General features: G+C 39.7%; 1 protein-coding gene across 1 annotated transcript; it reads right to left on the reverse strand.

Moving 5' to 3' along the window:
* Positions 1 to 4,100: 4,100 nt before the first annotated feature.
* On the reverse strand, positions 4,101 to 7,785 carry cdx1a (caudal type homeobox 1a). The gene is made up of 3 exons (XM_072396436.1): positions 7,437 to 7,785; positions 6,235 to 6,383; positions 4,101 to 4,465 (listed from the first exon to the last, which is right to left on the reverse strand). Exons 1-3 carry the CDS (start codon positions 7,783 to 7,785, stop codon positions 4,274 to 4,276), a joined length of 690 nt encoding a protein of 229 aa, XP_072252537.1. The 3' UTR covers positions 4,101 to 4,273.
* Between the last annotated feature and the right edge of the window lie 4,234 nt (positions 7,786 to 12,019).

Raw genomic sequence — 12,019 nt, forward strand, 5'->3', positions numbered from 1 at the left:
TTACATTTGACTTTCAACATTTTCTTCAAGCAGTGGATCGATGAGTTTGAGTGAGTTGAGGGGCTGTGACTGTGCTGCTGACAATGGCACAGAAGGTGGGATGAAATAGTTTTGCTTTTTCACATATGAACACGATAAACGGCCTTTTCACTAACAGCTACATCATATTACAGAATTGATTTATTTATTATTTTTGGCACATGAAATTTGAAACTGCATCTTTGCATTTTCCCTTTTTGTGTTCCATGAAAAAAATAAATTTTCTTATAAATTCAATCCCTGTAGTTCAAGAGAGAACAACATTAAAGATCTCCTCAGATACTGAGGCAATGAGTGCCTTCCTGCAGCACTCTAAAATGATCTTCTCTATATTTAGTTTGATGATTTTCATTGTGGTTAACACTTACGTGGGTTCCTGTAAACAGATAGATACAGATATAGATAAATACAGATATAGATCAGTTGTAAAAACATTTTGGTCTTAGACGTTAGATTTGTTAGATGTTGCAGCTTGATGGGGAAAAAAAACCAGGCTGACATTTTTTAGTCTGGTTAGTTTAAGCGAATAGAAAAGTTTGATGAAGGGGATGCTGATCTTGCACTAACCAATGGCTGTAAGCTGTCAAACCTCATGACTCGGAAAGGTTTTACTGTCTGCACACAGTTCCTACAAATACATCAAATTGTAAGCTAAAGATGCAAACTTGTGCAAATAAATTTTAGGTAGCTGTTGAAGCACAATAAAGATCGGATGTTAGTGCATGCAGCACACATCGAAGAGTTCAGTAACTGCTCTGACTACAGACGTTAAAAATCCAAATGTTTTATTGTTTCAATTGTTGTTCCAGTCTTGATATCTCCTCTGCATCATCATCTGCCTGAAAAAGAGTTTCCTGAGTAAAACACATCACCATCTTAACTAACATGCTATCAGTAAGACTGAGGCAACAGTTTTAGCGTTGACTCCAGCTCTGCTCACTCGCACCCAGACATGTTTAGATCATCCTGCAACATTTTCCCATTACAGATACGAGAGAAAGAACACAGACATCAAGTCTTACAAATTCTACATTCATGAGTCTGCTAAATGAAAATAAGATGAAAAAAGACAGCATTAACAGATTTGCAAATCTTATGAACATATATCTTATTTACATTAAAGCATAGTTAACATGTCAGATGTTGAAACTGTGACATTTGAATACTTCATGAAAAATGTGAGCTAATCTTCTCAAGAAAGTTGGGAAGGGGCCATGTTTACCACTGTGTAACATTCTCTCTTCTTTAAACGTCTGGGAACTGAGGAAACCAGTTTGTTTTTTTAATTTGATTTAAGATTCTAACCGCTCAACAGTTCTTTGCATTTCATGATGTTTCAGTTGGTGCAGTTTGTACTGCAGGCAGGTCAGTCCAGCACCTTGACCTATCAATGGTTTAACATTGTCTTGCTGAAAGTCCCACTTTCAACATTTCTCATAGCTTCTATCATCTAATGTGAATAAAACATTGGTTTAAGAGATTTACAATTCATTGCATTATGTTTTTCTTTGAGTTTTAATCAGTTTTGCTAACATTTTTAAACAGGGATTGTAAATCCCATTCAAACTCTTTGTGCTCACGCCTCATTGTAGTCAAAGACACATTGGGTTGCATTTACAATCTTGTTCAAAATTAACATTTGGGAGACTTCCTTTTTTGTTGAGGCTGTAAATGGATGCATGACAAAGCATAATAGGATCATCTGAAGGCAGCTGTTTGGTGTGGGTGTGGATTCGTTCAGGCAGCATTTGGCCAAACCTTTGACCCTGGGGAAGGGTACATATCGTTTTCTCAGCCCAGTATCACATTGTGAGACACTTGAGGACACTTTACAAACTACCTTTATACAAACCCTATCTGTATCAAATATATTCTAAGAAACTCAGTTTGGGGCTGTTCAGTTTACTTACATAAATTCTACAATTGCTGTACATCTGCTTCATCACATCACATCTTACAGTGTTTAGGAAATCGTACACAGTAGTTTTTTTCTTTTTAAATCATTGGTTTTGTTTATACGCTGGTCATGTGCTCAAATTGTACCTGTGAAAGTTGCTTTCTGTTGGCTTAATCAACGACAGAGGTTAATGTAGATGTTGAGCTTGATAGTTTGGGGTTCAAGGTTAACAACCATTCGAATGATTCACAGCATCATAAAATGAGTTTATGATCCTGGACAGCTGACGTGACCTTAAAAACCACCTGAGATATTTCTTCTTCTATGAATCATGCAGCCTCTACTGCTTTCTACACTACTGTATTAACACGGACGACAAGTTGTTCAGTTCTGTGTCAGATGTGAACCTTTTGATATTTGCACATTAGAAATCCAAAGAAATTCCACTGTTGCTCCTTCGCTCTTGCCTGGCTGAAATGCAGTTACGCATGTATCTTTTCCCTAATGAAAACCAGGTGGTTTTATCTGTGCCGTGATACATTCATGTGATGTTGCCATGCCATGCCAAAGCCATTAAACCATAAAGCAGGGACTAATGCAAATTCCTCAGTCCTGAGGCATGCCAGTTTGAAAATGAATATAGCATCCAGCTAAAAGAGTTTATCCACACAATAACCAAAGAAAGAAGACAATGAGGGCTTGTTTAATTCCCTTCATCTTTAAATACAATCATTAATCTATGAAATTATAGTACATGGACGAGGTCTTAACTTCATTATATAAACATATTAGCTGAATAGTTTACTGCTTTATAATCATGGTAAATCTTCATTAGTGGTGGGAAGTTAGATGCTTTCTTCTGTACAAATGTTGCTGAAGATTATTTTAAATTGGAGACAGACAGTCTCCCGACTTGCGGTTTGTGGTCTAAACTAATGAGCGGAAAAGTACACCCCCATGAGCAAAATGTCTAAAGAAAAAGCGTCACTGCACGATGCATGTGAAAAAACACATTATATACAGAGCACAACCAGCCAGAACTTCACCTGAAACACTCAAGGGTTTGTGGAAGCAGCAGGCCGACATGGATTGCATGAACACATGAACTGTACACAGTTGATTGTTCAGTGGTTTAATATTGTGAAAAAAAGATGAAAAAGTTTTTTTAGAATTAGCTTGTTTCAGCGGAACTAGATTTACATGGCGTTGCTTGAAACTTCTTCTTCCTCTTTTTGAAGCATCAGAAAGAATTGCCTTTCTCACACATATATATATATATTTCTATATCTGTACTTAACCACATCACATTTCACATCAAGGTTGCCGACAGTGAGCTCAAAGACTCCAGAGAAAAAGTGACTTTTCCCACTTAAAGTACTCTCCGGGTTCATGACACCACTGACTGTGTTTAGTGCTAACAGCGACTAAACATCACATGTCACTTGTTGAGCAATCTTGCATCTGTTCTTCAGGATGTGGCTAAACTCTGCAGTCTGATTGTCTTATCCCAGGGTCGTATCTAAACGCACTGCTCACAGTGGGCTGAATAAAAGCATGTTTGAAGTGGAACATTTTCACCAATGATTTCATGTCGTGCTAAGATAAATGTTAACAATAAATGTCACATGACAAATGTGCTCTCAAATCAAACTGTACTTGCTTTAAAAAAAAAAACATTTATGAACATTCACATCACTCCTTATGCCACACATCCTACTTCCTCATCTCATGTCAAAACTGTTGGTTTAGGCTTTTTGAATCCTCCATTGCCATGGAATATCCTGAATCAATACTTTTACAGAAAGAGCATCTAAATAATAGCTTTTGATCCTCTGTATTTCACTTAGTTTGCTCAGCTAATAGTCTCTTTCCTTAGTTCCTGTAAACTGAAAAGCAATTTTTAATCCCCCAATATAAAACAAAGCAAAACATCAGGGGTGATTTTCTGCACAACCCTGAAGCCTGTTTATAGTTAATATACATTTTGGCTTGCAGCTGAAGCAAACAGAGACAAAAAAGAAACACAACTCCTTTCTTCTTACTAGTGTAAGTGCAATGTTGGGTGATGGCTGTTGGCTAACAGTTGTGAAATAATGGCAGAAATATGCTGCAAAAAGTGGAAGTAGATACACAATAAAATCCACAATACCACATGAAATTGGTAAATGCTCACTAGATGATACCTCTGCAACATGCAGAGCTTGACATTGTATAAAGCAGAATGTGCAGCATTATAACACCATGTTGACGTGGATGATTTTTCAGTGTGGACAACCTATTAAAACGAAGCACTATTTACACGTTGAATGTTGTCTCAGTCTTGCATATGAAATCCAGCTAGTATTCCTCTGATTTTACATTTGACACCATGTTGGAGCTTGTCGTAGGGCTGGAGGTAAGGTGGGCCTCGGTGTGTCCACCCAGCTCAGGTGGGGTGGGAGTTGTTGTGGAGGCCTGCTGTGAGTGTTGCAGCTTTTTCCTGTTGATCTTCCTCTCTTTGGCACGTCTGTTCTGAAACCAGATCTTCACCTGTAGCACACAAACATGAGATAACTTTAACGCATCAGTTCAGGACTCTTGCCGGATGCGGATAAAACATTACTGAAAACCCCCTGTGCTGACCGGTGACTATCTGTAACGCATTTATTATGTTAACAGTGAAGATCATTCCAAGCAAACTGTTATAATTTATGGCAACTTTTACTTGCCCCACCCTGTTTTTTTTCTGATGATGTTGAGTAAACTCCAGTGCTTAAAGTATTGCACACAGTTGTGCACGAAAGCAAGAGTGAGCATTTTAACGTTCGCGCTTCTTGTGTCATTGACCACGTGCCTGTGTGGTTTGTTGAGCTCTTTATAAAGATCTGATAATGTGGGCTGTCAAAATATTCCATTTAACCAAGACAATGAGAATAATACAAAAGAAATATCACAGTGCAAAAAAAGAAAAAGTACATTAAAAACAGAATGCATTGCTCTACAAATCATTTAAACCCATTGTGTACTTGAAATGGGACAGACAACACATCATATTATGAAACATTTTGGTTTTACTTTTCATCTCATAATGCACGCAATGTGTTCAGTGTGAGATCGGTCTGGAGAGTTTAGCTCCTGAACTCTTTTACTGTTGAGCCTTGCTGTTGTAATATGTAATATGGCATTGTCTCGATGAAATAAACGAGTCCTTCCCTAACAAATACGACTGGATGTTGCCCAAAAACTAGTCATCATATCATTTGGTGTTAATGTTGCAAGTTACCCATGTGCGCTAAGCACCACCGTACTGTTGTAGGTGCTGGCTTTTAAATTGTGTGCTGTTAACATATTTATACGGCTGCGAGCACGGATCAGTTATCCTCTTGGCCTCAGGCTGTACGGTGTGTACGGTGAGTTTTAATTTTGTATTGTATTTGTGAATGCAGCGTTAACACGTTTAATAAGGGGCCCCTTATTACATAAAATGATTTCTAAATCATTGCTGCAACCCCCTAACTACGCACTTATAGAAAGGGCTGAGTTGAGTTGCTGCTGTAGGCCTGGACTGCTGGGGGACTTCCCATGATGCAACTCTCCTCACCCTGCTCTCTTTACTTTTTACTCTGTGTGTGTTTACAGGTACATCTTTCCCACAGCCAGTATAACCTGGTGTTCTTGTATTTGTTTGTGGCATTATGTGAATATAACTTGTAATTAATTTGGTAGATTTGGATTGAGCTGCTGTGTAATGAACTGAATCTGGATTTACAATCAATTGGATTAAACCTGGATTTAATTGGGTTTTTCCTCTTTTTCAAAGTGCCTTGAGATGACATGTTGTGAATTGGGCATAATAAAAATGGCCCTGAATTGATTTTCATACTGTTTTTAATTCTAACAGCTGTTTTGGAACGCTGTGTGTGCCAACAGCTGTATTTAAGTGGCAAGCTTTGTTTTTCTAATGTGACTATAAATATTGAATATAAAATGACATTTGAATGACAATTAAGAAAGTATCTCAGGAGCAAAGCTGTCTGGGTCCAGAGTGGAACAGGAAATGTTTTGAAAGAGGAAGTAATGTATTTGATGTCTTACAAACTAATTATAAAACATGCTTTTTTTCCGAGAAGATCACACATTAGAGTTTTGCAGCCACAGTCTTTTACGGTCTGCGCGACACTATCTCTCTCAGCAGATGAAGCCTATTTTCTTTTACATTCACTCGTGCCTTTTTTGGTCACATTGTTCCTAGTTTGACCTATTTTTTTTGTGTCAAACGGGTACCTTCCTCCTTCCTTCGTGCACACCGCTCCTCTCACCTGTCTCTCTGAGAGGCCGAGTGCCAATGATAGCTCGGACTTCCTCCTCATGGTGATGTAGCGGTTGTACTGAAACTCTTTCTCCAGCTCCAGCCGTTGGTGGTCAGTGTACACCACCCTGTATTTGTCCTTAGTGCGGGTCTTCCCTCCTGAACCACACAAAACGATCCTCAATTAGTAAAATAAACCCCACAATTTTAAATGATTAAGTAAATACTTTAGGTGGGTTAGTCCTCAAAGTGTATTCATAAGGTCTTCCTCCCTTCCTGTACTGCAAACAGGAATTAACGTGTCAGTGAGTCACATGCAGTGTGGTCAAACATGTCTGGAGCCATGTTCAAGTTCAGGCGCCACTTAAATCCTCATCAACTCTATTAATCACGCTAAATATAACGAATGTGAAGACTCCCCTCTGTCTTGAGCCAGTGTTTCTCCTTATCACGGTGAGCAGTGTTTACATAGGTGTTTACACAGGCAGCTATTCATTGACACAAGTGTGCACAAACACATACTCACTGTGAGAGTTATTGATTAGAAAATTTGACCAGGTAAGAGCATTGATCGAGGCAGACCCATGCACACACGGACACATGTAGGCTCGAGGGTTTGCCTTTAAAGCAGATTTGGTTTGACTTCTCTTGATTTCCTGCATGGACAGTGTTATCTATTGAGTGTGTCACCGCTTTGCACCCACCCAGTGGACAGAGAGGGTGGGGAGCGGTACTAATAGTAGTGCAGACGTCATGGCCTCTACTATTAGTTTTGCACTGACACCTCAATCCATGCTGCCGGAAGGGCGAGTTTAACAGCTTGATGAATGCACAAGTGTGGTTAGCCTGGCTCTACGGGTTGACATTGTTGCTGTTTAGGAAAATGCCTTTTACTACTGGGCCATCTGCTGTTTTTAATTCTAACAATTTGCTACAGTTTGGATTCTGCACTGAAAAGTCAGCCTACTGATTAAAAGTTTGCGTTATCAAGATCACGCTTTTCCTGTCAGTCTAACTTGTTGACATTTAAGGTGTCTGATATATGGCAGTAGATGCATGTTTAAAATACATCAGATAATAACTCTATATCAAAGAAGGAGAAGGTGTTTAATGTGGAAATATATCTTAAGGTGAATTTAGAACAGCTGCATCAAACATTACCGCCTATAATGTGTCTGTATTCCTGTGAATTATAATTAATCAAAGTCCTACCTGAAACTGTTTGTCTGGTGGACTCTGGTGGTCTCCTCCTGGAGCTGAAAGAGTCCTGTCCAGAGAGGAAGTTGTAGGTGGGGAGCGACCCCCCTGCAGCGGCTGAGGGCGCACTGATCAGCTCTGAGGAGGTGAAGCTCACCTGTCCGGTGCTGGGGCTTGACCCCGGGAAGTGGAACGGATACTCCTCCCGGGGGGTGTAAACGGGGTTCCAGGTGCTGGTCGACGGGTCAACGGCTCCCGAGACATGATGGTGGTAACCGGTGAAGTCATACGCAGGCGGAATGTACTGGCTGTTCAGTGACAGCGCCTGAGCCGGTTGCCTCATCGACTGAGCGTTTGGGTACATTCCGGTGTCCTCGTTCGACAGGTAGGGTGACTCTCAGGTAGACCTCGTTCAATCAAAGCTCTTGATGCATGTTAGGCCCCGGTAAGAGATCTGATGGCGCTCTGTTTTCACCTCAGTCTAAGGTTAAGACTTACTACAGCCTGGCTACCTGTGCAGTAAGCCTACACACCTTTATGGATTTACTGCCAAGGAGTTCAAAAGTATCAGCATGACGTCATTTTTTTTTTCCTGACTCGTCTTGGCGACGTCAGGGCAATGACCCCAATTTACCCAGTCCGCCCTTATGGATCTTTTTTTTTAAGAAAGCCGTCTTGTCAGGTGGAGAAATGTGAATCAGTGTATGCACGACTCGTGATTAAAGCTCTTAAACTGTAAATTAAAAAATTAAAAAAACAAAAAAAAACGAGTGTGCTGTGGTGGAAAATGTTTATTTCAAGTAGCTTTCCTGTATATTTTCTTCCTACATCAAGGCCTACTTTTACAGTGACTGCTTGTTTGTCTGAACCCTTTTTTTATTTCACAAAACTACTTTTTTACATTTCAGGGTGACACATAAAACAAGCTCAGAAAAATCCAAAACAAAAGCAAAATGTCTTATATATGTATCATAGTAAATCATAAGCTGCCACAACAAACACAAGCTAATTGTCTTCAGTAGAAACCAAGCTTTGGCCCAAGAATAGCTGTTTAATTTATTTGTCTAGATGTGGCAACATAGCCCGTTTTCTCCGTGCTCTGTCAGAACAAACAGACTGAGCATAGGATAATGTAACACTATTACACAATATTTTGTCAGGATTATAGGAATAGGAATTTTGTTGTTTTGCTTTGTAATTTCTTGGGCTTTTACAGTGGTACACTTGTAGACTGCAATGAGCTTGATTGGTAAATCTAATCTTAAGAAGTAAAGGCAAAGTGAAAGTGAGAAGATTTATTGCCCCTGCTTTAAAGCATCCACACGAGGGCAGCAGAAAGCTGAAAACAGGCAGTTACAGTTCAAGGTCCAGAGTCCTTCAACAGCACTGCATTTACTGTCCTAACAAGATTTAGATGAAGTTTAAACACATCTTTACAGGACAATACTCAGTTAACATCACGCTAATGACTCTGAACATATTGAAATCCATTCAGTTTGTCTGTGAGTTTGTGTGCATCTGAGTCTAACAAACATTCATTAAAGATTCATGCTCGTATTATTGTCAAAACAGTCATTACTGCACAAGCTGTTAGCAAGAAGCCAGCTCTTATTAATGGAAATGAAAGCGTTGCTGACCTGCACGTTGAGAAAAGTGCAACATAAACATCACATACATACCATTAAAAGCTGGAAAGATATTGTTGATGGACACTAAGTTAAAAAAAACCCCAGCAACAATAAAACGACTTGGCTGAGAATTGATGATTGTGTGGTTTAAGCACTTAGAAAATGAGTGAAGAAACGCAATATTGTACAAACAGGCATGTGGAGTTTCTGAGCTTTATCCTGAAACTTGTACTAAAGTCGCAAGCTTCAAAGATTCAGACATCATCTCTCTGCTGATATGTGCCAAAAAAGGAAAAATTGAGCTGGGCAACAAAAATCTTCACTATTCACATAAATGAGTGGTTACTTTATGGGTAAGATCTATTTATAGAGGTCCAGGTTAACCAGTGCAGCATGAACATAATGACTCATATTAAAGCTCAATGAAGGCGGGCTAATAACAGGCCTTTAATGTCTTTTCAGAAGTTGTCTAAGCTCACATGTGTTCTCACAAGTGATCAACCTCTTCTCCCTCCACAGACTTCCTCTAAGACCAATTACAGTCCACAGAGAGCCTGAAAACAACAACATAGCGAGGGTTTTACATTATTTAAATGACGTGTGACACGGACAGGATAACTTGTTGAATAGGAATCTGGTGAAACACAAACACACAAAACCTGTGCAAAAAAGGTTGAAAATAAATCCCCTAAAGAAATTCCCAAAAAGAAAAAAAAAGAATAGAAACAAAAAGGGTCAACGACAACTTGACACAAATAGCTGTAAAGTTTAACTGTAATAGGCTTAGACTGACTGGTGAGGAACTGAAACACAGGTGTAGAAATGCTGGTGTGTCAGGACTGCAGTGGGCTCGAAACAATCACACAAGTAACATGCTGCTTACATACTGATTATTTGATAAATGTACAAAAAATAGAAAAATAGATATAAATCAGTCAGAGAAACCAAACCAGTACTACTTTTATTACATTTAGCTGCAAATAATATTGTATCTTTCCTAAGGTAGACTTTTTTCATTATGGACTTCACTTGTAATGCAGTATTTTTACTTACATATGGTACATTTTCTAAAGTAAAGGATAGAATAGTAAAGGATCTGAATACTCTTTCAACCGCTGGTTATACTGTGTGGTCAGTGTTTTATAAAATCCAGTGACACAAAACCCTTTGCACAGTATAAGTATAAGAAAAATGTTTTCAGTTTTTATTGGTAAAATCGCCACACAACCTGAAAGTTAGTCCATATGCCATCATAAGCTGTAAAGTCTTTACACTGGAGAAGCTGGAGAAAGAGAATGTTTGTCATTTTTGCTTGAAAACTTAAGGAGGTTTCCTCCCACCGTCCAAAAACATGCACGTTAGGTTAATTGGTTTCTCTACCAAATTGTCCTTAGGAGTGAGTGTGAGTGTGTGTGTGGTTGTTTGTCTTTGTCTGGCCCTGTGATGGTCTGGGATGACCACTGGGATAGGCTCCAGCAACCTGACCGACAGATTAAGCGGGTATAAAAAATGGATGGATGGATGGAATTAAGATTTATTAGTAGTTAGTGATGATTGGACTGCATTTTTCAGTCATAAATGGAACTATTCCTGCCCTGTGAAGCTATTTGAGCTGTGTTGCATTGCTTTTGAGAGGAGCTGTTAATGACTGTCGCTGTTGTTTTTGCCTGCCAGAGATCCCGAGTCCTGAATGAGAACATCTGGATCAACCCCTGAGGAGCCGCTGACTCTCACAGCCATAATCAATACAGCTCCAAATGGAAGTGGTTCCTGATAAAGCATCTTTATCCATCTTCATCTATCTTCATCTGTCAGATGTGAGTTGGTTCAGGTCCAGGCCTCAACGCCGATGCTTTCGTGCTCCTTCCTCCCTCCCCCTCTTTTCTGCCTCTCTCCAACAGCAAGATAAGTTTAAGGTTTATCTGAAACCAATTGGAAAAACAAAGTTGCGACAGCATGCAATGTGGTTACACTGGTGACACTCTGATTATGGCGTCAAATGAAATCAGCAGTGAGAGAAACCACTCCTTGCATGCTCAGAAAGGCTCAGCATTGTTATGGCAGAATAGTTTGAGGTCCAGTTTGTTAAGGGCTGCTCTAAGAACAGCCCCCAAATATAGCGCAATAGACAACCCCTTTGTGGTATCTCTGTCGCACTCCATGGTAACAACATGCTAAAATTATACATGATAATAAAATGCATGAAAGTTTCTGTATCCTGTTTTGCGCTGTGGTTCGCAGGATGTTTAGACAGATCACAGATGATCGTGTGTGGAGTTTTCCCATATGTGTCTGTCATGTTTATTGTAATATTATTGCGCCTACATTTTCACAACATTTTGGAGTTAAACTGGTGGATTTAGAGCAAACTTATTAACAGGAAGTGTTAACCACACAGAAAGAATTAGACATTGAGGTGTGACGGTCCTGTGTAGAGTTGCTCCCCTCCTATCTAATAACTGGGGCTGCACTGACTCTCTAATTACTTCTAGCAGAGCTTTTAGATTTACCCTCACAATTAAAGGAGAACATGTTACCGACCAATTTAGCTCCTGATCCCTCTCCCCCGTGTCTACCCCGAGCTACTTGTTAGAGAGAAAAGGCCTTCGTCAGCTGTGGGGTTCATCCCCTCGTATCCTGGGAAAGAATGAAATTAGGAAGAGAGCCAATATTTTGGACGTGATGTGTGCACGATGCGTGTCTTTGAAAGAAAGAGGATGAAAGAGCTAAGAGAAGAGACGGGGGGGGGGGGGGGGGGGGGGGGGGGCAGTAGGAGGAATTTCATGTGGCATAGAAGAAGAAAGAAATGCATTAGATATCATACAAGAAAAGTAACAAAGACAAATTCAGTCAAGCTTAAGTTTTCATGTGTTTAAGCAATTTTATACCTAATTTTCTCTGTGTGATTACATAAGTGGAGTTATTTTCCTGAGAAACGGAGACTTCCATGTTTGTTTCCAAAGCAGGCCC

The sequence above is a fragment of the Leuresthes tenuis genome, unplaced genomic scaffold, assembly GCF_036924035.1.
Source record: "Leuresthes tenuis unplaced genomic scaffold, fLeuTen1.0.hap1 SCAF_11, whole genome shotgun sequence".
Classification (NCBI taxonomy): domain Eukaryota; kingdom Metazoa; phylum Chordata; class Actinopteri; order Atheriniformes; family Atherinopsidae; genus Leuresthes; species Leuresthes tenuis.

Coding starts and splice junctions, on each gene's coding strand:
- cdx1a (XM_072396436.1), bottom strand. CDS start 7,785: ATGTACCCAAACGCTCAGTCGATGAGGCAACCGGCTCAGGCGCTGTCA. Junction 6,384..7,436: donor CACCAGACAAACAGTTTCAG/GTAGGACTTTGA, acceptor TGTGTGGTTCAG/GAGGGAAGACCCGCACTAAG. Junction 4,466..6,234: donor TCGGCCTCTCAGAGAGACAG/GTGAGAGGAGCG, acceptor TGTGTGCTACAG/GTGAAGATCTGGTTTCAGAA.